The sequence below is a fragment of the Colius striatus genome, chromosome 3 (assembly GCF_028858725.1).
Source record: "Colius striatus isolate bColStr4 chromosome 3, bColStr4.1.hap1, whole genome shotgun sequence".
Classification (NCBI taxonomy): Eukaryota; Metazoa; Chordata; class Aves; order Coliiformes; family Coliidae; genus Colius; species Colius striatus.
In genome coordinates, this window is record NC_084761.1 from 63,959,435 (window position 1) to 63,986,359 (window position 26,925).

At 38.6% G+C, this 26,925-nt stretch overlaps 1 protein-coding gene across 7 annotated transcripts in view; it reads left to right on the forward strand.

The window, feature by feature from the left end:
- The window catches only part of TENM3 (teneurin transmembrane protein 3), a 327,557-nt gene that overhangs the window by 269,134 nt on the left and 31,498 nt on the right, over window positions 1-26,925 (forward strand). For 6 of the 7 annotated variants that reach the window (XM_061992048.1, XM_061992050.1, XM_061992053.1 and 3 more), the window contains 10 exons: window positions 3,248-3,464; window positions 4,488-4,607; window positions 5,015-5,276; window positions 11,944-12,211; window positions 12,787-12,930; window positions 15,989-16,238; window positions 16,649-16,669; window positions 22,385-22,617; window positions 23,243-23,397; window positions 24,217-25,091. In XM_061992048.1, the coding sequence (XP_061848032.1) occupies window positions 3,248-3,464; window positions 4,488-4,607; window positions 5,015-5,276; window positions 11,944-12,211; window positions 12,787-12,930; window positions 15,989-16,238; window positions 16,649-16,669; window positions 22,385-22,617; window positions 23,243-23,397; window positions 24,217-25,091 (2,545 nt within the window). The remainder of the gene's footprint in view (window positions 1-3,247; window positions 3,465-4,487; window positions 4,608-5,014; window positions 5,277-11,943; window positions 12,212-12,786; window positions 12,931-15,988; window positions 16,239-16,648; window positions 16,670-22,384; window positions 22,618-23,242; window positions 23,398-24,216; window positions 25,092-26,925) is intronic. The other variant, XM_061992049.1, reaches the window with a different exon arrangement.

Genomic DNA, 26,925 nt, shown 5'->3' on the forward strand with positions numbered 1-26,925 from the left:
ATTTACCAAGAGTGTGATTTTCATAGGCCCTTGGCCACAATCTTGACAATTGGCAGAACTTGTGCCCAGGACTTATTTTGCCCTCCTATTTTTCTTCCTTCCAGCAGTTGTATACATACCCTTTTAATTCCATTCAGAAGCAAACATGCTCACTGAATATATCTTATTTTTTAGACATCTGTTGATTGTGGGAATCTTCTGTCTTGCCTCCTCTCATTTATTGTTTTGAGAGTTCTATTAGTCACTTCAAATAAGCAATCTTGCACAAGACCGTCCTCCATTGCAATTCTGTAAATTTTGCAACAAAGGGAGAAGTAACATCAGTCAAGATTTTTACAGATAGACTTTAGTTTTTGAGGTAGAAGACAATAATATAGTCAGTATGTCTTCTGTATATAGAAGAACCACTTAGATCTAGAACAAAAAATGACAAAAATGCCTTCTGAAACTGGTAATGTTTGTCCAGCTAGCTGTAGGAGTTTCTATTTTCTTTATAATTTCACGATCATATTTGAGTGGTTTAACTGATAAGCCAGTGTTGAGCTAAATCTCATATCTTTCAAGCTAAACAAAATTCATCAATAACTTTTCAGAGCCATTTCAGAAGGGAAATTTTACTCTGCTTCACACAGTGCAATAGAGTGCTCAGCGTAGTGGTACTAGATGGCTCTAGCCACGTAAGTGGAGAGAAAGAATGAAAAATGTTTTCTCAAGTTGTAAGGAGCCAGATTCATAACCATCCGTCACTCGCCTGGGCAAGTTGCTGATAAACTCCATGGAAAAATAACAAACAGCGTATCTCTGTGTCTTGGCTGGTGAAAATGAGATTCCCTCTCTGATTGATGTTAGCAGAGAGGCTTGTAAAAATGCATTTCCAGCTGATTAGTTCAGAAGGTGTCAATCTCATGCAGTTTTATGACCTGCAGACTGTACTCCAGATGTACATTTGCTTTTTATAAACTAACAAAGATGAATGGCGAAATTTGAGCATTTATTTGGCAACTGCACCAGATACTGCCTGAGAGACCATACAGAGATATAAAACTCCCAAACTGTGCTTTTAACCGTCAGTACCCCCAACTTTGACACAGATCCAGGCTTCTAGAGTTAAAACCAGCAAGGGAGGTCAGTTTTTGGCTAGGATTTTCATATTATACAAGAACAAGACTAGAAAAATCACAAGAGTCACAGACAATTTGATGTTGGAAAGGCCTCTGGAAATCATCTAGTCATACCCTGTGCTCCAAAGCAGGATCAACTAGAGCAGGTTGCCCAGGGCCCTGTCCAGTTGGGTTTTTATTATCTCCAAGGATGGAGACTACCCAGTTTCCCTGCCCACTGTATCCTATCCATTTGCTGTGTGCCACCGAAAGGTGGTCTTTTTTTACACCTTCCCATTAGCTATCTACACACATTGATGAGATTCCTCCCTTGAGCCTTTTCCTCTCCAGGCTAAACAGTCAGCTCTCTCAGCCTTTCCTCAGAGGAGAGATGCATCAAGCCTATAACCATCTTCATGGCCTTTCAATGAACATTCTCAAGTATATCCATGTACCTCTTGTGCTGGAAGGCTCAACCTGCACTTAGCTCTCAAGGTGTGGTCTTGCCAGTGATGAGTAGAGGGAAGGGATCACCACCCTTGACCTGCAGCCCAGGATGCCACTGGTACCTTTTTTGTCACAAAGGCAATTTTCTGACTCGTGTTCACTTTTGTGGCCACCAGGACTTAAGGTTCTTCTCCACCAAGCTACTTTGAAGCCAGTTGTCCCTCAGATTGTGCTGGTGCATGAGGCTGTTCCTCTCTGGGGAGGACTTTGCACTTGTCTTTGTTGAACTGCATGAGGTTGCTGTCAGACCATTTCTCCAGTCTATCGAGGTCTATCTGAATAGCAACAGAACTCTCTGGTGTATCCTCATCCCAGGAAAAATCAATGTTTTTTTTTTCTTTTCTCTTAAAAAAAGTTTAAACTTTGATAGACTTAACGATGACTTTTTCATCTCTTTTATTTTCGCTGAGCTGACTTCAATGACAGCTGAGTTAAATAAGAATTTTAGATGTGCAAAAGAATAGAAATCCCAGTCCTTTACTATTTTGCCAATCCTCTAACTGATCCACATATCACAGCAATCCTTAGAGGAATACCTTTAGAAGATCTCTGTTTACTTACACTCTTTCAACATATGATTGAACAAAAATGGATGATATTTTTCCCTTCAGAAAGAAGTCTTACTCTAAAGCTGGATTCTTTTGTGAGAGAAGCAGTCATGGGCTTCCTCCAAGTGCTGCGTCGCTATATTTTTTGAGTTTAGTGCAGCAAGCAAGCTCTCTCTAATCTAAATGGAATAATAAAATGTTTGAGCTGTTTCAGTCTTGCTGTTCTTTTGGGGAAACAATTATCAGCTATGTGTTACCATATTACATTCATCCAGAAATTGTCTGTAGCTGACATTTCCAGGTTCATTTTCCTTATGACTTTACTTACAGCAAATTAGTAGTTATCAATGTGATCTTGATTTTAATCTTTCACCAAATTAGATTTCCAGTGCTGTGACAGATCTAATGCTCATTACATGTGAATATTTTAGCACATAAGCATAAAATCACCCATGTGTTTAAATCTTGTTTATACTGTCCAGCATTCCTCATCAGAATAAAATCTGAATGTTAAACACAGATTTTGTTCTCTCTTACATTTTCATGCAAAGTAGTTGTGGAAATTGCCTTTGCCACTAGCAACAAAATCTTTCTGCCAAGGTATAAAGGACTCCACCTTGATAAATGTTGTGAAATATTTAAAGGTACTTGCAGCATAGATATGCTAAAAAGCTTAAGGAAAACAGCCGAGTGGGAGTTACTTGTTTCTTTTCTGTAGCAAGCAAATAACCTCAGATAAAAGCTACTTAGACCCACCTAAGTTGTTTAATATTTATGAGTTAACAGTGTATGCAGAGCCCCGGTGCCTTCATTTTCTGGTTTGTTCAACATGGTTTTAGAAAAGTATCGAGTAAATAGGTTTAATTTATACGCAATACTGAGCGTATTCAGTTTGTATGGATTTCCATGGGAGTTTAAGAGCTCAGTGGAAACAAGCTCTCTTTCCTTAATTGAAAGTGAATTCATTAAAATCTTAATTATTGGTATTCTTTCATACTGCATAATTTTTTTAATCTCTTTGCTGGCTGGCTCATTCACATGCAAAGGGGCAGGAGGAAGAGTTTGTTCATTTGTGTGAATTTCTGCCAACAGATGGGCTAGTTGACTGTATGGATCCCGACTGCTGTTTGCAGAGTTCTTGCCAAAACCAGCCTTATTGTCGTGGACTACCTGATCCCCAAGATATTATAAGCCAAAGCCAACAGTCGCCATCTCAGCAAGCTGCCAAAGCATTTTATGACCGGATCAGTTTTCTCATTGGAGCAGACAGCACTCATGTCATACCTGGGGAAAGTCCCTTTAATAAGAGGTGAGCATGATTCATCACTTACTCATGAATGTGAAAGAAACTGAGGAGTCCATGAGATTCATTTTTAGGAGAAGGTCCACCATGACTGCAAATGTCATGGCATGGACTTTCAACAGAGACTGGTGTTTTCTTTTAATAGCATCAAATTGCTTATTTTGTCTCATTTCCTGCAAAATTGAAATTGTCACTGCCAGTAGGTTACAGAAGGTACTTGCCATGCTTTGTACCTGTATTCTAACAGGGCACTTCATTAATGATTAAGTAAATCTTTATTTAACCAGTTGATTTGGGCTAGCACAGTTGGAAATATATCAAAGCAATGAAAACACTTCAGAAGGAAAAGCAAAGCTGCACTTTTTAAACTGAGCTCCCTAAATAATATAAATTATGAATTAATGTAATAGAACTGTTAAGTGCACGACAGTATAATTGCATAAACTATTTGACTGGTGCTCTACGAAGCAGTAATGACCTGAAAATAAAACAGTCACAGGAAGCAGGTGTCTGGGATCTCACTGAGTGAAGGAAGATGATTTACACTAGAACTACTGCGTTTGCAGTAATTTAACAGCATTAATGTGTTTGGGCACAGCAGTTGATTAAAAGTTGTTGCACAAATGTTCTTTATTGCTCTTTTAAATTTTGTACTTCATAGTCCCTGCAGTTTTACAGATTGCTTTGATACTAATTGAAAAGCACGTTATTCTTTAAGAGTTTGCCAGAGGTAGGGCTTACAGTGAGAAAATCTAGAGTTTCTTAAAACCCTTCAGTGAATTTCTGGTCTGAGTAACTCGAGAGAGACAAAGTGAACCAAAGTAAAATGAATAATATTGAAACAAAGTTATTATGTGTAGATTTGGATACATTTGTTCATAAAGTATAAATTATGTGAACTTGTAAAAGGGTTAGAATCTCAGGATGTTTTTATTTTTTTAATATATGTCTTTGCTCTACTTGCTTCTATTCATTCAAAAGAGAATAATCAAAGCAAATTTATAATTTGGTCCTGCATCGTTTTCACAGTCTTGCATCCGTCATCAGAGGCCAAGTATTAACTGCTGATGGAACACCACTCATTGGAGTCAACGTCTCCTTTCTACACTATCCAGACTATGGATATACAATTACTCGCCAAGATGGAATGTAAGTTCCCTTTGAAGCTCTTCTAAGTTATAAAAACAGTAAAGGTGTTACTGAAGAGCTGCTTGTAAAAGTAAGATTATAATAATGACGTAGTGGAAACAAAAGACATGGAAAAAGTGATTGATGGAAGTTTTACTTTGTACATTCTTCAAATGTTAAAGATGCTGATGATACACTTTAGAAGTAGAAGGACTTGCTTAATTTGAACACAGCATCCCAAACTCGCCATTCTCTTAGTGCAGTGTTATGTAATATAATGTAATTGATTTCTCCATTGTTCTCAGTAGAGCCATTCCGCCTTCAGAGCAGTACAATGCACTGAAGAATCAATCCATAAAATGGAGGCTGTAGATGTCTTTGGGAATTTGCTGGCTAGCTCTCCCTATGGGTTTTTTTTTTTTAAATAGGTTTGACTTGGTAGCAAATGGTGGTGCATCTCTGACACTGGTGTTTGAGCGATCACCGTTCCTGACGCAGTATCACACAGTGTGGATTCCCTGGAATGTCTTTTATGTCATGGATACCCTGGTCATGAAGAAGGAAGAGAATGACATTCCTAGTTGTGATCTGAGTGGATTTGTGAGGCCAAACCCCGTTATTGTGTCATCACCGTTATCCACTTTCTTTAGAATTTCTCCTGAAGATAGTCCTATCATCCCCGAGACACAGGTAAAGTGTGCTTTGAATAAATAGCATTTTGTCACAGGTTAGTAATAAGCAACCATAATGAAAAGGGTGCAAACTAGTGTTTAAAAATAAATAATTCTAAGCGCTAAGAATTTGCAACATGTGATTATTTCCAGACCAATTTATTTATTGTATGAGATGATTTTTTAAATTTCATTGAAAAAGGAAAAAAAAGTAAGAAAGCTTGGGGTACACCAGTGTCTGGTTTTATATTTGTTTGCATCATTTAATTTACAGAATGTCTTCAGCAATCAGACACTGGCTGATCGAAATAGACACACTATAGTACATCTGGCTTTTTTGACTGCCCTCTCATTAGAAGTACACCTCAGAAACTGAAGATGAAAGATGTTTTTCTACTATGTCTGAAAGACCCATACAGTTCAATTTATCTGTTTAATCCTAATAAATAGCATGACACTCCAATTTTTCTAAACTAAAAGAACTGGCTGTGTCTCTGAGCTCAGACTCACAAGCCAATGAGCATGTGTGCTAATCCACTTCTTCAGAACTTATAATACAAAAAGTAAGACTTAACATCAAAATCTTGCTTTAAATGGAAAAAACTGGTGCTGTAATATTTTTTTCTAACATAATTGTATTAGATTGCTCCATCTCAAATAACTAATCACTAATAGTCTTACTCAGCTCTTAAAGCAGAGTTGCATTTCAAAAAGTAATATTTATATCATTGATTTCTGATAAAACTTTTCCTAATGAAACAGCACTCTTTCTGTCTCCTTCTTTCTCTCCCTCTCCCTTCTCTTTCTATCTCTCTTCTTTCTCTCTTTTTCTTTACCCCGCCTTCACAATGTCATAATTACATAGAGCACTCTTTTTCCCATTCACTAAGAAATGTCCTTGGCTCTTCAAGGGAAACCTAGAAAATGTATTCAAATGTTTTCATGCAGAGCTCTTAAGAAAAGAGCAAAATCATTAAGCAATTCATGGTAGGAAGAGGTGTAAAGTAAAGATGTAAGGAAATTACAACTAAATGCTTATACAAATCTAGACTGTGCTAGAAAATTGTTGCTTTTATCCTCACTATCATTTCTGTGTCTCTGATAGTTGCAAGTCAATTAAAAGAAAGTATTTACAAAACACAGTCCACTGAAAACCAGCTCTGATTTATTTGTTTTGGCAACAGATGATAGGTTCAGTTCTTGAAATGATGGAAAATGGCTCAGATAGATGGCATATAAATCAAGACAAAAAGTAATAATAGAAGAATGTCAGAAAATACCTATTTTCAAAAAACACTTGTAATGTGTAGGTAAACAAGTCATTTCATGAAGTCGGCATTCTTACTAATTCCCACCCATTGCTGTAATTCCAGCTATCTGCCACATCCAGTCTTTCTCCTCATGCACTGCATTTAGCCTTTTTTTTTCATGTGAATACCAACTTGGATACTTCTTCAGAACCTGAACCCTTTTCTTAATAAACCCTTAAAGAACTGTATTATCTTTTGTGATTTCTACTGTTATTTTAAATGTAGTTGAAATTAGCTACCATGTTGAAGAGTTGTGAGGTTGGAGGTCTGACAGGCAGGACTGTTGGGTCAAGTTGATTTTCCTAGAAAATCACACAGAAGAAAAGATCATAATCTTAGCAGATCTTAGTCAATTGGTGTTGATGGGCATTTATGACAAGATAAAACTAGTTATGCATGCAAAAATCTGGTTCCAGTAGTACAGGTACTATGTAAAAAAAACCCATCAAGGAGTATTTTATTCTATATTCTTTATTCATCACACATGCAATCCCCTACTTCAGCAAGTAGGAGCTGCACAGCTGTGCCTGGGATGTACCCCTTGATCATCAGGTTCTCCTTTGAAATTCATCATGTTCAACAGTCTGTCTCCCACAAAATTCACCACCCAGATGGGTAGGAGCAAAATCCATTCAAAACTGTCTGTTCAGTTCCAGCAGAATTGCTATAGATCTTGTCATAAAAAAAGGGGGCAATGCTAGCTTAAGTGTGGGAGACTGGATGAAGGCATAGAGAAAGAACCCGTTCCCCACATTCCATCAGTTAGTAGCATTCACCCTGTTCCTGTGGTGTGACAGCACTCACTGTCACGAACTAAAGGAGAAAATTATGTGCTGCCATAATCATCCTCCCTTCGAGTGCTTCATCATCTCTTGGAGATAACATTTCCAAAAGAGCGTACTCACTGGCTTATGAATCACAAATTGATCAGAAGGAGAATTAAAGCCTGTACCAAAGAAGCACCACAAAAGAAAACAGAAAAGAGGGCAAGCGAGGGGAAAGAACAAATGTAGTGGGTGAAGGGGTGATCACAGGTCCAACAGATCATTACTCAGAAGCGATGATAATAGCATGTTAAGTAAATTTGGACTACTTAGGCATGACTATCTACTTTTAATTGCAAGTTATCTACGCTCTGCCTAGACTTAACTAGCTAAGATTAATCAGTGTGGAACAAGACAGTAAACCGCATGCAGATGAGGGAGATCAGGTTAAAGTGGAGCTGCTTATGTGTGTTAGGGAATATTGTTGCTGTCTTTTTCCTAAGGTAATAAATGTCTATTTGCCTTATATTGCATTGTGGTCTGACAGACACCCACATATGAGTCACAATGAGCAATTCTGAAATTGAGTTTTGAGATTTTCCTTCTCCTTAGCTTCTATTATCCCGTTACATGTATTTGCAAGATGCCTTCTGCAGGTCCTAAGCGTCTTGCTTCTGTCACCTCAAGAGCGTGGGAGAATGAAGGCTGAAGTTTTCCTCCAAATTATATATTCAAGGTTGCCCACTTTTTTTTTTTTTTTTACCTGAGTACTGGCAATACTATACAACAGAAGTTGGCAAAATTTATCGACCCAAAAAAATTCAGGATGGGATGTGAGCATCAGTGACTGAATAAAAAGGATTGTTTGTAACTTCAAAGTGGCTAGATTTTTAACAAAGAAATTAACTTATTTTATCATTTAAACAGGCATTATAAGAGGATGTCTAGATATTCCATTATTATATGGAATTATTTATTTTTTATTATTTATTTGGCCATTATTATATCCTGGTTTCACTTAGCTCCAATCTTGAACTTTGTACTCAGAAAAAAATGGGGATTACTCTTAGAGACAAATACCTCCATTGATGCTTGTTTTCCAGCACATTTTCTGGTTTTCTTCCCTTTTGCTTTCTGTTTGAGACTTCTTATATAATACCTCTTGATTTCTTCTTTTATGGACACTTTTTTAGGTTTCTACATGCACATGGCTTTTTCCTATCCATATTGTCTGTGATATCTCAGCAGTGTCTTCAGTCTAGAGAGAACAAGTATTTTTCCTTCTATTCATTTCTCCTTGGCTTATATTGTTGACTCAGGGTTATTTTTTCACAAGTTCATTTAAGAGCCTCAATTCTAGGCGAAGTCTTTTTTTTTTTTTTCAAAGGAAAAATATTTTTTCACCTTGAAATTAGCAGTTTCAGCTTCTACTTAGTATCGTTTTAGTACTTCTTGGTCTCAACCTTTGTGTTGAGCAGCAGTTGCCAGCATCTAGCTGTACCTAAAAATGCCATCTTTACCCCTCTCAAACCAAGATGGTGTTGCAGTTTAATGGAGCAGTTCAGCTGTTACTTCCAGGCAAAGATCCTTTCTCTGACACTAGGACTAAAATTTCTATTTTTTAGGGAAATTTGTTCTCAAATCCTTTATTTAAGTTGCTGATTTTGACAAAACAAAAAAAAAAAAAAAACATGGCAAATTATTTTCCCCTAATTGAAATTAAATTCCATATTTGAGGTTCTTAATACCATCAGAGTGTGTCACTTGAATCATACTACATTTTGGAGTAGGAAAACATTCCAGAGTCTGAACAGCTTTGGACTTCTGGCTACGAGAGGCGAGGAGCCCTGCACAATTTATATGACTTAGTTGCCAGCTGGAACTCTCAGGACAGCAAACTCTGCCTTTGTGAAAATGGAGGTGACCCTTATCTTGGTCCTGTAGGATAAACATTTCATAGCTGTCCTTCCAAGAAACTTGATCATATATAAACAAAATACTAACCATTAGATTTTGGTGGTTGGGCTATAACTCAGTCCCCTTAGGGTACAGGCCTTTCTGATGGTAGTTTGATACTCTATCTGGAAAAGGTAAAGTACAGACAGCACGATTGTGTTGGCGATTCTTGATGTGACTTTTATAGGCAGTGACTTTCCTGATTGCTTTACAATTGATATGTTGTCATGGCTCCCATAGGATGCTCTCTGCTGTGCCTGATAATGTAACTTTTTGCGTGGACATTAAACTGTTTTATTCTCTTTGTAATGCTTGATTCTGGGGGAGAGATTGAGATGCCTAACCTTACCTCTACATTTCTAAAGTTCTCAAGAAAATAAGTTGCTGTAGAGGATATTTTACGGGGGGAAAAAAAGGAAGTTATAAGTCAGATTTCCAGCAGATATTTGAAGCTTTGCCGAAACTAATAATAGGGGTTTGGGTTTTGTTTTAAACCTCGCTGAGAACTGCATGCGTGTCCTAGTTTCTAATTTGATAGTGATCCAAATACACAGTGGAATTTCTTGGAAATTGAAACTTCAAGGTGTCCTCTTTATTGCCTGTTAGCTAAGAATACTGGAAGACCACCTAAGTGTTTTAACACTGCGCTTCCACAGTTGCAGTTGTAAAAGAAGAAATGGTCGTAACAGGAGACCAGTGAAGTCCATTAAATTGTGTCCTATTGCAAGCATATTATTTCTTTTTCTCCTCTTGCTTACAGAGACCTCCATCTGTTAGACTAGTTTTAACATGCATTATATGAGAGTCCTGCTGATGTCTTGAGGAGGAAGTTGTCTTTTGTTCCTGAGTGATCTGTGGTTTTCCTTCAAAGTCTCGAAAAGGAATATGTTCACAATTACTTCTCTCTCTAGAGAGAGAGGGTTTTGTTTGTATAGATATTTGCTTATTCTCTGTGCATATTGTGGACTGAGGGAGAGCAGACTAGATTTAGAAACAGAAATCATACCACTCTCCTCTCCTTTGGAATGATGGTACTGCTTGTCACTTCTTCTCAGTGATGGCACGTTCTTGGTGGGGGAAAAAAAGACATTTGAAGATTAAGAATTTATAAACTCAAATTTTATCCATCTAGTATCTTCCAATTCCTTCTTTATTTCCTACAGTGCTAATAATCTTACTGGAGGGGTTTCATGTCTACATATATCAGATGTAAATAACAACTCACGCTATACAATGAGTCAAAATACTATTTCTGATTTTTGTCTTACTGTTTTGGGAAGGATATCATTAATACTATATAAATTAGGCTTTATATCCCAGCCAAAGTGCTAACATAGAGGATGGTGTAGCACCTGTTGTGGTCCTCAGGAGCATAACAACATTATTTGGCCCTTTTCAATACAGACAGCCAGTTGTTGAAAAGCAGTGCCCAAGGATTTATCCGGCATAAAAGGCTAACTTAGCATTTATTTAGTAGCCAACACTTGATCCCACTGAAGCCTGATATTTGTGAGACTACTCTCCCTGAAGCCTGCTTTCTACTAATATGAATTAGTGATTAGTTTTCAGACCTTGGGACTAGGAGACAGGAAACTAAACTAAAGCTTTCCAAATTTACCTCCCCAAGAGTGCTCATTTGACACCACCAAGGTTTTGGGCTTGGATTTTGGGTTTCAACATCCTTTGCCCTCTCTCCCCAACAGAGAGACATTAAACATTATCTTTATAAATGTCTTGATAGTTTTTTTTCTTGTTTTTCCCCGCTAAGGTGGAATACTTGGCAGCTGTCCACCTGAAGTACTGGCTGTCAGTCTTTCTGTCCTGACCAAGGTACAGGACGGTATAGGCTGTCTTCATCCACATGACACAGAAACCTTTCACATACATCCATCACCAGAAAAGGCTGCTCAGCTCAGAGGGAAAAACAAGGCAGAGGAGGGGAGGAACCTTTTAAAAGTAAAATTGAATCATTGCACCTCTCTGAAATGAGAAAGTGGTGAGCTGATGTCTGAGTAGTGAATATTGATCAGGAAATATGGAAAAGCTTTCCCTGAGGCATCCTACTTATCTAGATGTCTTCGAAATAAATGGAAGAATGCTCTAGTTCAAAGTATTTACAATCCACAGGTAATGCAAATAATAAACCACCCAGAACTCTTTCCCGCTCCTACAATAACAATTAGACACGGCCACCCAAATCTGAGGCTTTGTGGTTCTTAGAGACTCTGCTGCCTTTGTTATATATCCATAGCCGGGACATGGGAGGCAGCTATTTATAGGGGGCTGTTTATACCTAGGTGAAAGATGCTTTTTTGCCTCTTTCGGAAAAAGCAGTTGGGAATGTCCTTCCTCTCCCGAATGCTTCCTTTTGCCCCCACAAAAATAAAGGAGAGATCTTTAAAATCCTTCAGCAGAAGGTACTAAGTAAGTATTGTAAGTGTAACAAAGAATATAGATTTTACTTTTCAGCCAAAACAGCAAAATGTTGTTAATTATTTTTTTTTTTTTTATATTATTAAATGAAGGCCAGATTAAGATCATCCTTCCTAATGGATTGTCATACAGCTTTATGTCAGGCCTCCTTTTATGTTAACTGCATTGTTGTGTTTCATTTCAGAATCGTTCAAATGCTGTATATTTTCTTACCAATGCATAGGTACTTCACGAAGAAACGACAATACCAGGAACCGATTTGAAGTTATCATACTTAAGCTCCAGGGCTGCGGGATACAAATCTGTCCTGAAGATTACTATGACCCAATCTGTTATACCATTTAATTTAATGAAGGTTCACCTTATGGTGGCAGTGGTGGGAAGACTTTTCCAGAAATGGTTCCCTGCATCCCCAAATCTGGCTTACACTTTCATATGGGATAAAACTGATGCATACAACCAGAGAGTCTATGGATTGTCTGAAGCTGTCGGTACGTGTGCTATGGAGGTCTTTTTGCATTTTTACTTCTCTTTTGAAAATAGGGAAGCACATCTCAAATACTTGTGTCCAATAAGTAGAAAATGCTTAGCAGGCTAAGATGAGAAATACCAGTGGATATTAAAATATATTAGAAAATACTAGCCTAAACTTTGAATTATAAGAAAAAAAAATCTTCAAAACAGAAAAGAAACCACAGCTATTTTTCACTTCTAGTTCTTCCTCATGAAGTGTCCTTCAGCCTAATAATACAGAATTATGTTTAGCCTGCACACGTCTACTTTCGAGCACAGTAACATTCTGATATACTTCACAAAATGGCCTTCCCCTGTACCTGTCCTAATTTATCTGCTTTTAATAAGGAAAATTATTTTAATAACCGGAGATTGCTTTTTGAAGGATTTTGGAATTATGTCTAGTATTTTCAGTGCATCTGAGGAAGCCATAGGGATTCTCAGGTAGCCAGGGAAAGCAGAAGGTTGTATGTAGTTTAAGGAAATCGCATTCTTTACACTTTTCTTCTGAACTAGATCCTATACTTAATGAGGAAATGTACTGCCATTTCAGTGTCTGTAGGTTACGAATATGAGTCTTGCTTGGATCTAACTCTCTGGGAAAAGCGGACTGCCATTTTGCAGGGTTATGAACTGGATGCTTCCAACATGGGTGGCTGGACACTGGATAAGCATCATGTGTTGGATGTTCAGAATGGTAAGGAGTTTGGTTTTTTTAGTTTTTGTACTCAAAATCACTTCACTTTAGTTATCTAAATTTTTTAATGTTGCCTGTTTTAAAAAAGGAAATGGTGGAGTATTAGGCATATAGTAAATGCTTTGAGCTTTACAATGAATTCAGAGCTGTTTTTTAAAAATTGAGTCACGTTAAGGACACGCTATTTCTAAAGCAATTGTACATGCCAACATTGTTAATGAGATTACGTGTTTTTATGTTAACAGTATCTTGAACCATGTTTTCACTTCCAGTTTTCACAGTGAGTGAAAATTAGACAGCAATAAGAGACATTCCTGCCAAACTGACAGCTCTTCACTTCCGTTATTACATCCCTCATTTATGCAGGAGGTGTTCCTCTTCATGTCATGATATGCCCAACCAGCCCCAGCATGGCTGCTTGTGGGAGCAGTTAGCACATGGGTGCCACCTCTTCTGCAGGATGAGCACTCATTTACATTCTCCTCACATTTACATCCTTCCCTAAGGTTGAATCCTCCCTGGGATGCTGTGGTCGGTTCAGCACACAGCAGGTAATGAATGATACCATGTTGAGTCAGCGAGGGCACTTGTGCCACTTGTTTTAGGACAGAGTCCAGTTGCTAGTAAGTGAGTCTTCCTTAATTTCAGTGAAAAGATGAGGAGCAATACACACTTGCAGGAACTGTGCCTTGACACCAAGGAAAAATTTTCCAGTTTGCTACTGAGCAGCCATCTGGAGGGTGCCATGCTAAGGAAACTGTAGCTCAACACTGAACAGAAGGAAATTCTGAAAAAAATTGACGGAATTGTGTGAGAAAGGTGAAATAAGCTGTCACATGACTCTAGATGGGAACTGGTCACACTGGATTGTTATGCAAAGGAGGAGCACAGAAGTAATTCAGCAGGAAGAATGTCACTTCTGCAGTGCCTGCTGTCCCTTGGGAGTCTCCCACTAGCACATGAACCTATTTCATTTGATATGCTAACCACTACCTAAAGCATTGCTTCTGACTGGTAGAAAAACAAGGTAACCAAATCAAGGGAAAAGGTGTCATTGTACCCAATTTAAAACGTCAAAAAATCCCTGTGCAAATTATTGTAAAATAATCCATCTAAAAATGTAAAGAGCTGTAATTATAAGTGTATATATAAGATTTATTCTGCTCACAAGGTAAATCGATGGTGGCTTTAAATTATGTTCAAGAGTACATTTGACAAGTAATGACTTTTGAAAGTAACGTGTGTCTAATTGAATAAACGAAGTGGAGAGTTGTAATGACAAGGTGGATGAGCTGGAGAAATTTATTCAGATGAGAGTGCAGACAGTGTTTGTATGGACAACCCGAACTACTGCAGTAAATAGTCTAATGTACATCTTCTAGTCTGTGATAATAGAGGGGAAATGTGAAGGGCCAATTTTTCAAGGTAATAACAGAGTAAATCAGGTGCAATAGTGCACTGTGCTGACTTGTAGAATTCCTCTGATGAAAATTATAGAACTCAGCTATTTCAGGCAAAATTATGGTGCCATGATTGTCATAAATGATGTAATCATAGGAGAGGGGATTTTGTATACTGTTAATGCATTCAGACTTTAACTATTCATGAAAAATACATTCTCCCTCTTTTGATTTAGATTACTTATTTAGATTAGTTGCCATTAGGTTTCCATAAACCATTTTCATTCTTCCCGATTTTATCACGTATATTGGTTTTACATTTATAATCTCCTAAATTTTATGACATTAAAAAGTAGTGAAGACACCTAAAACATTTAAAGTGGAAAACAAAGTAGTTTTTCTCACATCTTTCAATATAAAGAGTGCATTTTGGAAGCGAGGAGAGAAAGAAGAATACATCTTAAATTCCTTCTAAGTATCTCAAATGAAAAATGTATCCCTCAGCCTCAAACTGCCTTTGAAACTCTGGGCACACAATCAATAAAACGTATCACTCCAAAGTGACATGTGGTTTACAGGGATTATACCACAGAAAGACGTATTGTGACTTACGACTGTTAACCATAATAGCTGACCGTTTGTAGAGTACCCCTGCATGGACTCATTGAGAGAGATAATAATGAGGGTCCCAGCAACATTTTAATAAACTGTGAAGTCACACGTTTTGTTTGTTTGTTTTCCCAAAGACTAAAGATTTAACATAAAGCTTGCATTTTTCGTCTCGGATTTCCTATGGAAGCTCAAAGGAAGACAAATAATGCTGGCACACTACTTTGTCTTCACGAAATTATTGTTCCTTTCATGCCTCAAAGCAGAATTAAGTTTAAGAGGCAGGTTGGCCTGGCACCACATTTTTTTTGCTGTTTTGACATTTTTAATAACTACCTATAACTGCAGACGTGGTATTGAGGCAGACTTTGTTGCCAGAGGTACATTTTTGTTGTGAGCTGAGTAAAGAGCCTTTTATAATGTAAAACTGAGGCAATCTCCAACTTTCTGAAGTAGCTCTTTAATTAATATTTACAAATTGCAACAGTAATCCACTTTAGATTACATTTGACATCATATTCATAATGAGATTTAGTAGGACTTAAGGAATACAATTTGCAAATATGGGGTTTTTTTTCTTTTTCACAGTATATGCACTGTTAGGATTTCAGTAATTTCTGGGGAAATTCAAGACAGTGGAGATTTAGTAACATAGACTTTGATTCCATTCACTACAACTTGCATTTCCTTCAATGTGACAGTTCTTACTCTGAATTATAGACATTGAAATTACTAACATTTAAAACTCAGAATGACTGAAAACTTGTTTGGGTTTTAAATGCTAGTATATTTAGTGGTTCTGCTGCATTTTGTGGACAAGATAATTTAATATTTTGTGTGTCTGTGACTTAAACGTTAACTATAAATGTTTTAATGAAGTTATGTTAGTCAGAAAAATAGGGTGGTGAAATAATTAAAAGTCTATGAAATTACATTAATCAGCTAAAAAGAATATTTAGAATACTTATATGTTGGTTTATGTACATACTTTCGAAGTGTTTTAAACTGTTTTTTGTTTTGTGGGTTCTTTTATGTTATCTACCTGCCAGGAATCCTCTACAAAGGAAACGGTGAAAATCAGTTCATATCTCAGCAACCCCCAGTCGTTAGTAGTATTATGGGCAATGGAAGACGACGCAGCATCTCCTGTCCAAGTTGTAATGGTCAAGCTGATGGTAATAAATTACTGGCTCCAGTTGCCTTGGCTTGTGGGATAGATGGCAGTCTTTACGTGGGGGATTTCAACTATGTTCGGAGGATATTCCCATCTGGAAATGTAACTAGTGTCTTGGAGCTAAGGTATGGGGGTTTTTTCTCATCTTGGACTTTTGGAGTTAGGAATTACTGTTGCAAACTGAATAGGTTTCTGACGTTATATCAGTTAAGAGTTTCCAAATGCTTTTGGGAACAAAAAATATTGAGTCAGAAGATTTTAAAACATTTGAAAAAGTATTTCAAACAAAAATGAAAACATTTTACCCTGGTAAAATAGTCTAACTATGCTTGTCTAAACTCTGAGAATTTAATGAAGCCAGAGTAGTTAATCAGTGGGTTTCACATGTAGTAGTCAACATGAGTGGACAAAAGGCAGTCGTTCACCACTTCACTAATGAGAGATGTAAATGTTGCCTTCTTTTCATCTTTTAACACCTTTTCTGAATGTTTTTCTAATAATGTTTTTCTGTTCTTTTTCACTTGCTCCCACCAAGAAATAAAGATTTTAGACATAGGTAAGCATTCCTTAAAGAAGATTTATATTTTTCTAACTGTTCTTTTTTAATAAATGAATGCTTATAATGGAGAAGTCATTTCTGAGATGTATTACTAGAAAAGAGGAGTATTTTTCAAAAATAATGAGTTCATATGTTTTAGTTATGTCAGCTGTCAGGCTCTATCGTCCTTTCGGATACGAGTTCCTCTTTTCTCATCACTCTCTGTCCACAGTCAGGCTTCTTTTTATGCTTCTGTGTGCCCTCCTGTGCTATCCTTTCATCTCTGCTTGCTCCTATTTCTTGCAGGCAGCACTTTTGCTGATCCCATCAAAACTCACTCATTAATCAGATACCCCAAATACGATGAAAATGGCATATAAGTAATAAAATTATAAAAGTATTGAGTTCATTTGATTAGCCTTTTGATGCTTAGTCTTTTCAGACTCACATTTAACAGATTTGTGTCTTTAAAGGTGAACTTCTGGTAGCAATGAAAGTAGAAATTGTCCCATAATAAAAAAAAAAACTCAAAGAGTTAAGAATTTAAAGTACACCAAGATTCATAGGACTGGTCATAAAAACAACAGTAATCAGAGGGATTGTAATACAACATTCATCTGTCCTGGCATCACTACAATAGTGGCAAGGAAGAGAAGAAGATGTATGCTTAGAAATGCTTTGCCACAGAATCCAATGCTGATCGGGAGACAAAAAAATGAGTTATGCTAATAGCTTGTTGGATACCTGAAACCATGAAAGACTTTGTGGCGGAGCTGCTAAGTATAGGGCTTAGCAGCCAGCTGGTCTCTTTCTCTCCTTTCTTGCTGCTAATTGGTTTCCTTCCTTGTTTTTAAACAAAACCTAAAGTCGTATCTCAGTTCTCCTTAAATTCACTTTACTTTGGACATGCTGCTTTGTAGGAAGGGTTTTACATTTAAAAAAATACATTTCAAAGTTATTAGGCAAAAAATTCCACAAGACTAAATAAGGTGTTTGTATCAGTGCTAATGATGAGAATCAGGAGTTGATGCACAGTCTAGCTGCTTTTGTGTTACTTTCCAGGTGTGATTCATGGGCAGACTCTTCTATTTGATGGGTTTAGGTTTTCGCTATTATGTTTAATTTGCATCTATTCCACTACTTTTAAAAGAATTATATCCCTTGTGGTATCACAAAGCTGTGATTGCAACTGGATAAGGCATTGTCTTGGCAAATGTGTGGAATGGGGAACACTACTCACAATGAGGATTTGGAATGCACAAAAGGTATTAAGGCAAAGACACCCAATGAGGTTTGGTTTGCTGTGATGTGGTAGCAACACCCTGCCCTGCCTCTGGCAGAGCTGCGGTCACAGGCTCAACTGCAGCATTTCGAAACCTACTCACCCGCATGTAAGGGGGAAGGGGGGGGGGGGGGGGCGGGGGGGGGCGGGGGTGGTGGTTGAATGGGGAAGAGGGGAACACTGAAGCTTTTCCCTTTTATTAATGCCTAAGCATGCAGAAGCTCTGATTAGCAAAACTGCGGTTGTATTACACCAGTTAGTGTAACAGCATTGTCATGGGCCCATATAGCAGCTGTGAAGTGGGGCTTCCTCCTGAGGCAGAAGGAGACCTGGAGGAGAACTGACTCTGCAGGAGCAGTGGTGGAGCCAGTAAGCAGGAGCTGTGGATCTCACTGTGCAGCCTGACAGTCTGCTACCAAGTTTTACTTTTCTCTCCCATCATACAACATTTTCCCAGTGTCCACTCTTAGCCTTCACAGTTTGCTGCTGTGAGGCTTCCTAAGCCAAGAGTGGCATCTTTATGCTTAAATACCGCCTGGTAGCTTTTTATAATGTTAATTTAGCTGAATTTTATTTAACATGTGTAAACTTCAGGGATCCACCAGATCTTATTGCCATGTGCTCCCCAACCTAAGGACACACCATGAGACCAAATAGCTTCCTTTGTCTGCATGAAGTGATGCAGAGCCCTGTGAAATGCTGGAGAGATAGGAGAAGCACGTCTGTCTGGCCTGAATGAGATGGGGGCAGACTGTCCAGTTTCTCTGGCAAGCCCTTCAGTCTGCTGTGGAAATTCCTGTTTAAACTGTAGTTAAACTCAAGAGACCACTTTGCAATATGATTTTGCTAGGTGTCAATACTAAGAAAATGCACTAAAATACGCATTCTCCAAGAAAAACTAATGAACAAGGCTAAATACTAGTTCAGATCTACTCTCTGTTCTAGCATTTAACTTTCCTTGCCTATAAACACAGTGCTTCAGCACAGAGAACAATGTTCATCCCACCTCAAGGAGCTTGTCCTCTGAATTAGAGAGACAATGCAGATCAAATTTATCCCCTCACGTCCCAGTGACCTAACATTTTTTCAATCTCAAAGCTGAACTGATGTCTTTATACACACTGCTGCCAGTGGGTGATTAATGCTGATAGGCATTTATGGAAGAAGTAATTTTTAGAAGGACTTTGAAGACAGAGAGGTCATTTGTAGGCTATGGCAGTATCCCAAGTCTGTAGAGAGCCAGAGAAAAGTTTAGCAAAACATAAAAACAGCTTTGAGGGTATACGGTTTAGAATGCACAGAGCGAACAGCAGAGAGAGGGATGCTGCAGTAGGAGGAGTTCTAAAAAAACTGTGCATGGGGAGTAATGCAGGTGATCCATCAGCTGAAGAATTAAAATATCGACATAAACAAGATAAAAGCAACGAGAAGTAGATCATTACAGCTCTGTGCATGCATGTGCACGCATGTGCACACTTTCAATGCAAGGTATTTACTTGGCATAGATGTAACAAGTTAATTTGTAGTCATTTGTCTTTATAGGAGCCCGTGTTGGTACATAACTGAACGTTCTGCAGTACTACTGGCGATTAGGCAAAATTAAATAAGTCAAGAAAGTCACTGGCTATGGGTTTGATTTCCTTGTGTTTGTTGTTCCTAGTAGGAGTCAGAAGCTTAATATCAGATTAGGCTATGGTAAAATAGAATAAATTCTATGCGACTTTCTTGCTGCTGGCCACTTAGCCCTGTACTATTTCTGACATCTGCATAGCACACATGGATGTTTTCTGGCTAGAAAACAGACATGATTTTCACGGTACAGTTTTCAGCTCCTCAAATGGTCCTTTGCTCCTGTGAATTCATGTGGGGTTTTTTTCTATCAGCTAAAGCTACTTCAGGTTTTTAACCTCCACTTGAAAAGAAACACCAAAGTTAAGCCTGTTGTATTAACTCAGAGAGAAGCCATTAGGCATCTGCGTGTGACAAGTTGGAGGGTTTCTATTGATTCGATAATAATATCCAATGCATTCCGAAACTTTGGGGCTTTTTTTGATAAATGTGGCAGTATCCTTAAATTATCAGCGGTATTTTTTTTGTTATTGTTTCAATGAGGATAAGGTACTTACACTGCCAATTCATCCCAAATAAGAAACACTTTGTCATATTTGTTGGAATTCATTAGAACATAGAAACACTTTCCTATTTATGAAGAGCATTAAAAATTCTTTTTAGAAATAAACCATCATGTTAGATATAAATTATTTAGTTATTTACTTGATGACTCTTTATTCCAACAATTGAAAACTAAGATTGAGGCAATGTTAGATGAGTTGAAGAGAGACACCTTCATTTATATTTCAGTAGTATAAGAAAGGGCTTTGTTTTAAATTACAATGAAAACTTAATTGCACATTTTGCATTTTGCAATATGTTTCTATTTCAAGTGTCTGCGAAGTTTCTTAAAGACCAAAGTAATCATGTAAATGGGTATAATTTAATTAGCAGTCTACAGAGGTATAACTAATTCGTACTCTACATAGTGGTTGTATTAAATGATCTCTGTGTAACTTAAGGTTTCAAAAATACCTCTCAACTGTTTAGCACACTGGCAACAACAGATTTCTAACAGACAGAAATTTGAAGTAAGGCTACATTTGATTGGTTTCAGACATGCTGTACAACACTCAGCTCTACAGCAGAGCTTTTTAAGAGGTGTTAATCACTTACGTATTTTATTTCATTAGTCTGCTTCATAGTCTCTTCATTCTGAACCAACATGTTAAAAGTCTTAAAACCATAGAAAATCCCATTTATGCAACACTCTTTTTCCCTGTGTTTTCGTAACTGGATAGCTATAAAAATCTGTCCCTGCTAAAAGACATAATTTGTTCACAAGTTGTTCCTGTTGGTCTCTTGTTGCTTTTTCCAAGTGGCAGTACATAAAAATGTGTTACATGAGCACAGTTATGTATTTACAAAATGAGGAGTATGGCATTCCGCGAACAGATGTTTGGCTATCACCAAGGCTGGAGGATCTGTTTAAGCAGCGCTTTTGCAAACATCAGAAGTGGGACTGACTGTTCCGACACTCTGCTTCAATCCATTAGGAGGGCATCTGAAATTACCTCCTGTATTTACATGACCTTATTTCAGCTCTTCATGCTATAAATTAGGTCAGGAATCCCAACTGCAGTGGGTGAAGTTTCTACATCATCATATATCAACCCAAAAGGTACTCTCCAGGGCTGTTTTTTTCACCAGCAGGGGAGAAAAGACAGTAATTCTCAATTATGTGACACCGGTGGAGAGACAAAACGTACGTTTCTGGGAAAATGGTTAGCGATATATATTTCCACTGTAATAAAGACTGTGTTGGCAAAGTTAGCGTTTTTTTGCCAGTGTGCACAGTTATTTGAAATATGACTCTGAGTTAAGAAGAATGGAAAAGCTCCATTCAATGCTCTGTGGAAAAGATGACATTTCCTAATGCATCAAATCATGCGTATCACGTCTTTGAAAGCAGTGGATTAAACAAATGCTTATGAAGTATGTCTTATCTCTTCCCTGTGAACTAATCGCACGAACTCTGCCTTATCTGTTTATGAATTACAGAAACCAGGCACCCCAGCAGCCTTCTATAAATCATAATAAAACAGATAGGATGATAACAGCAGCAAAGCACAAGTGAGGGCCAGGGTCCTGCTGCAAAGTTTGGAACTGGATCAAGGATCAGAGAAAGCCTGGGGATTTTTAGATTCTACTATTTTTATTTGGCCTATTACAGAGATAGGAGCTGCCTCTTAATTGCAGAGCATGAAACAGGCCTGTGAGCATCTCAGGCAAAATGGAGCACCTCCCTTATGATGAAAGGCTGAGGGAGCTGAGGCTCTTCAACTTGAAGAAGAGACTGAGGGGTGACCTCATTCATGTTTACAAATTATATATTTGGGTGTCAGGAGGATGGAGCCAGGCTGTCCAATGATAGGACAAGGGACAATGGGTACAACTTGAAACATAAGAGGTTCCAAAGGAATACAAGGAAGAATTTCTTCACTATGTGGGTGATGGAACACTGGCCCAGGTGGGTTGTGGAGTCTCCTTCTCTGGCAACGTTCAAAGACCACCTGCATGAGTTCCTGTGTGACCTACTCTAGGTGGTCCTGCTCTAGCAGGGGAGTTGGACTAGGTGATCTTTTGAGGTCCCTTCCAACCCTTAAGATTCTGTGATATGAGTAGTTTAGATTGGCCTGACTGTGGCACAGGCAAGAAAGGTGAACCAAAAAAGGTTTTGGGGCTGTGACCTGTGCTACCTATGCCTAGAGCATCACTGTTTGTTTTAACTGTTTATATATTAAAGCACACTGCATATGAACTAAAGCCTTGTCTTTAATTTCATTATTTTTTAGATACAATTAATTATAGCATGTGCAATGTATAATTCTGTTTTACAGCAACAACCCAGCTCACAGATACTACCTCGCAACTGACCCTGTGACAGGAGATTTGTACGTTTCCGACACAAACACACGCAGGATTTATCGACCCAAGTCACTCACGGGTGCAAAAGACCTTACCAAAAATTCTGAGGTAATAGGAGGAACAGGGGAGCAGTGCCTACCGTTTGATGAGGCAAGGTGTGGTGATGGAGGCAAGGCGGTGGAGGCAACTCTCATGAGCCCTAAAGGTAAAAAAGGGTTATTCCTCTGTAGCTTTCAAAATAATGTCAGAATTTAGAGATGGGAACATGATTGTATTTGATTACTGGACCCAGTAGGTGGCTCAAAAACGTGGTTTTGAATCTTTTTTTTCCAACTGAAAAGACCACTGAGGAAGAGAGCTACAGGTAACCCGGGTTGATTTGGGTTGAGTTTTTTATTTAGGGGTTTTTTTTTGGTAGGGTTTTGTTTTTAAGAAATCTGGATTGATCTTTTGGGGGAGGAAATATTTGGCTTGCTTGTTGCTGAGCATTTCTAAATGCTTATTTAGGTAATGTGTTTAGCAGGCAACAATGAAGGTTTAAAGTCAGTGTTGCTTTTAGTCTCATTTATCCCATGTTTCAGGTTAACTTAAAAGCTAGACCCTTAACACACAATGACAAAAGAACAGCAAACGCAATCAACAGTAGTAAATTTCATATTGAATATTGGTTTATTATGCAAAATGTGCTTAAAAACTGTTTACTACCTACTGCCCAAGACCATATTTTTCTGCCCTTAAGTTGCACTGAACACATACCAGTTATGCCCTTAGTTATGGAGAATATATTCACTGCTAGTACAAAAAGGTAATTTTTATTCTCTACACTAAAGGAATAGCAATCGACAAGAACGGGTTAATCTACTTTGTTGATGGGACCATGATCAGAAAAGTGGATCAGAACGGGATAATATCCACTTTGCTTGGCTCCAATGACCTGACCTCAGCACGACCTTTAACCTGTGACACCAGCATGCACATCAGCCAGGTACTTTTTAGCTGCTGCTAATTTGGAAAGCTGAGCTGGGGAGAGAAAGGCAGATGCAGCTTTCTTGCCTCTTAAAATAAAACTGGGTGGAGTGTGTAATGGATATTTAACAGCAGAATTTGGGGTGGAAGAAATCTGTTCCAAGGACACGAATCTCAGTGTATTCTCCTAGCTATAAATGCTGCTGTATTCAATTTTTCTGCCCATAAAGTTCAGTTCAATTTAGAACAGCAAAACTATCAGCGGGAAACATTAAGCCTGGCAGTAAATACTGGGAGAATGGCAGATCTGTTAGAACTATCTCGGCATGTTGATGTTTTCTGAATCACTAACATTCTTAGCCTACTAGAGTGAACGAGAGAGGATATATACTCACAAAAAACCGCATCTTTTTCTATTTGACTCAAGCTTATGTAGCTAAGAAGGGCCATCACTAGGGGTATGCTTAAAAATACAAGACGGTGTTTTGAAATCTGGAAGGTGTTAAGATATTTTTGCTGTTACAAGAATGAAGGATGAATACTGTCCTTAAAGAACATCTTTAGGCTTCAATATCTGTCTCTATTTTTATTTGTGAGTTTGTGCTACAGAAGAGTGTAGCATTTGTTAGAAATTCAGTCCGTGTTATGTGGCTTTTTCTGAACGTTCTTCCCATTGCCTCCCTGAAAATCTTTAGTTTGCTGCATGTGTTTTCATGCAAGTCCTTTCATCGTGATTGCTTACAGCAGATGAAAAATATCCTCGCAGCGTCATCTAAAACTGAAGGTGAATTAATGCACGTAGTCTACACTGTTTAACAAAACACTTCTATTTATTAAGGTTCGTCTGGAATGGCCTACGGATTTAGCTATCAACCCCATGGATAACTCCATTTATGTTTTGGACAACAACGTGGTTTTGCAGATCACTGAAAACCGCCAGGTTCGCATCGCTGCCGGGAGGCCGATGCACTGCCAGGTGCCCGGGGTGGAGTACACAGTGGGCAAGCACGCCGTACAGACCACGCTGGAGTCAGCCACCGCCATCGCCGTGTCCTACAGCGGGGTACTCTACATTACAGAGACCGACGAAAAGAAGATCAATAGGATAAGACAGGTCACGACTGACGGAGAGATTTCATTAGTTGCTGGAATACCCTCAGAGTGCGACTGCAAAAACGATGTCAACTGTGACTGTTACCAAAACGGGGACGGCTATGCTAAAGATGCCAAGCTTAATGCCCCTTCCTCCTTAGCCGTGTCTCCGGATGGCACGCTGTATATTGCAGACCTGGGGAATATTAGGATACGGGCTGTGTCGAAGAACAAACCCGTATTGAATTCAGTGAACTTTTATGAAGTCGCTTCTCCAACTGACCAAGAGCTTTATATCTTCGATGTCAATGGTACTCACCAGTACACTGTGAGTTTAGTCACCGGAGACTATCTGTACAACTTTAGCTACAGTAACGACAATGATATTACTGCGGTAACGGACAGCAACGGGAACACTCTTCGCATCAGACGGGATCCCAACCGCATGCCAGTAAGAGTGGTCTCTCCCGATAACCAGGTCATCTGGCTGACGATAGGCACTAACGGGTGCTTGAAAAGCATGACCGCACAAGGGCAGGAGCTTGTCTTATTTACCTACCATGGCAACAGTGGGCTTCTGGCAACTAAAAGCGATGAGACGGGGTGGACCACTTTTTTTGAGTAAGTACATGAAATAAAGTCAGATGCCTTACAGTTTGATTGAGTTATGCAGTACCATTTGAAAGATTCCTGGAGACTGGTGAAGCAACCTTAAAGACGACCCTTTGTAACAAAAAGCACAGAAAGATACTTTTTGTTTCCTGTGCTGTCTTTCTCTGTCTGACTTCATCTAAACACTGGGTCTGAATAATTTTAAATTCATTATTTCGAATTTCAGTTTTACATATTGAAATAATAGTGAGACAACATTTCACCCTTGTCAGGAAAGCTGTAACTCAAGACAACAACAATTTTGTAGATTTGCATCAAAAAATAGATTTTCATCCCATATGCTCATTAGATTGACATTGTTCCGCAGCAAATACTGACACAAAATTTGTCTTCACTGCTCAATGTTCTTTTCTTTCTTTTATTCTAAGTAAAAGCACGTCTGTGTGGTCTTTTATCAGAAAAAAAACCCACCAAAAAGTCTGTGTGGGTATTTTTTGGAAATTGTAAAAGGTAGCGTTTTATCGAGTGATGAACATGCAGAATGGATCTCCTGGATGCCGTGGCAGGCTTTCACACAGGTGGATTCAAGCAGAGGAAGCTGAGAAGAGAAATGTGGACTGTGGACTCTTTACCCTGTAGGGGTAAACTGAAAACACAGAGACCACCGGCAAGCAATGTGTGGTGTACAGGTGCGAGCACAGGAGATATTAGTGGAACAGTAGGACTTGTAATTTTTCACCCTCGGAAAAAATCCTCACAGTGAATTGCTTTACCCTACGTTTCAGTCATTAAGTCATCAATGGCTGTTCATAACAGCCAGATTAGCAAAACGTTTTACAGAATCCTCAATTATATTGACTAAGGAAGGTCGTGACAGTTTGCAGATAAACTAGTAGAACCTGAGAGATCACGTACAGGATTTATAGGCAACTTCATCCCCAAATGAGCTGAACTGTAAACTGATCTGCCAAACAAAACGTAACAAAAATGCAGCTTAAAACACGGTATCTTTCAAAGAAGATCAATGTAGAATTAACACAGATTGGATCTCAGTCGACTGGAAAAATGTGTTTGTTTTCAAGTCATATAAAAGGCATGCTAAGGTTGGGTAAAAACCTGTCTGTGAAGGAATGGAAGATGTAGAGGTAGTGCGATAAGTGAAGTGTTAGAGGGCCCTCAGCTAAGTATTCAGGATTACAAAGGGCATCATGAAAATACAGTGAGTCCCTCTCCTTTTTCTTCTTTTTTTCCTCTCTTTATTCTACTATCTTTATGATGAAATGCGGTAGCAACTGCTGCCAAGGTCAGGGCCTAAAAAAAAAGCTTTCAATTCAACACGCATGATAAAGAAAATAAAGTGCCGGTGTCAGGCAGTGGCAGCAATGCCAAACATCTGTGTTGTGAGATAACTTCACATTTCTGTCAGCATGCATTTGGCTGAGGCAGTGTGCGGGACTCTGAGCACCTGGATCTACTCTCCAGCTTTTACATATGCCCGTCAAAGACATGAGAGCAGCAGGTGCTGCTTCACTATGTATTGTGTCCTGAAGTGGAGACAGGGCTAGAAACGTTGATCCCTAACAAAGACAGCAGGTGGAATGGCGCTGCTGCCAGTTTTAAGGTATTCTTACAATAATCTGTAAATTGGCAGGGCTTTGGTAGCGGGCACGTTCCCAAAGCATTAGCGCACGTCTGTAATATTTAATTGCGCATTGGTGCATCCGCTGCGGATCTTTTTAGGTCCTGCCAAGAGGACACAGAAGCACGGTGAGGATACACAGAGGAATGAGAAACTGTTCAGTAGGGAGGGCATGTGTTGTTCTCCTTTTCGTGAGTTAGTCCT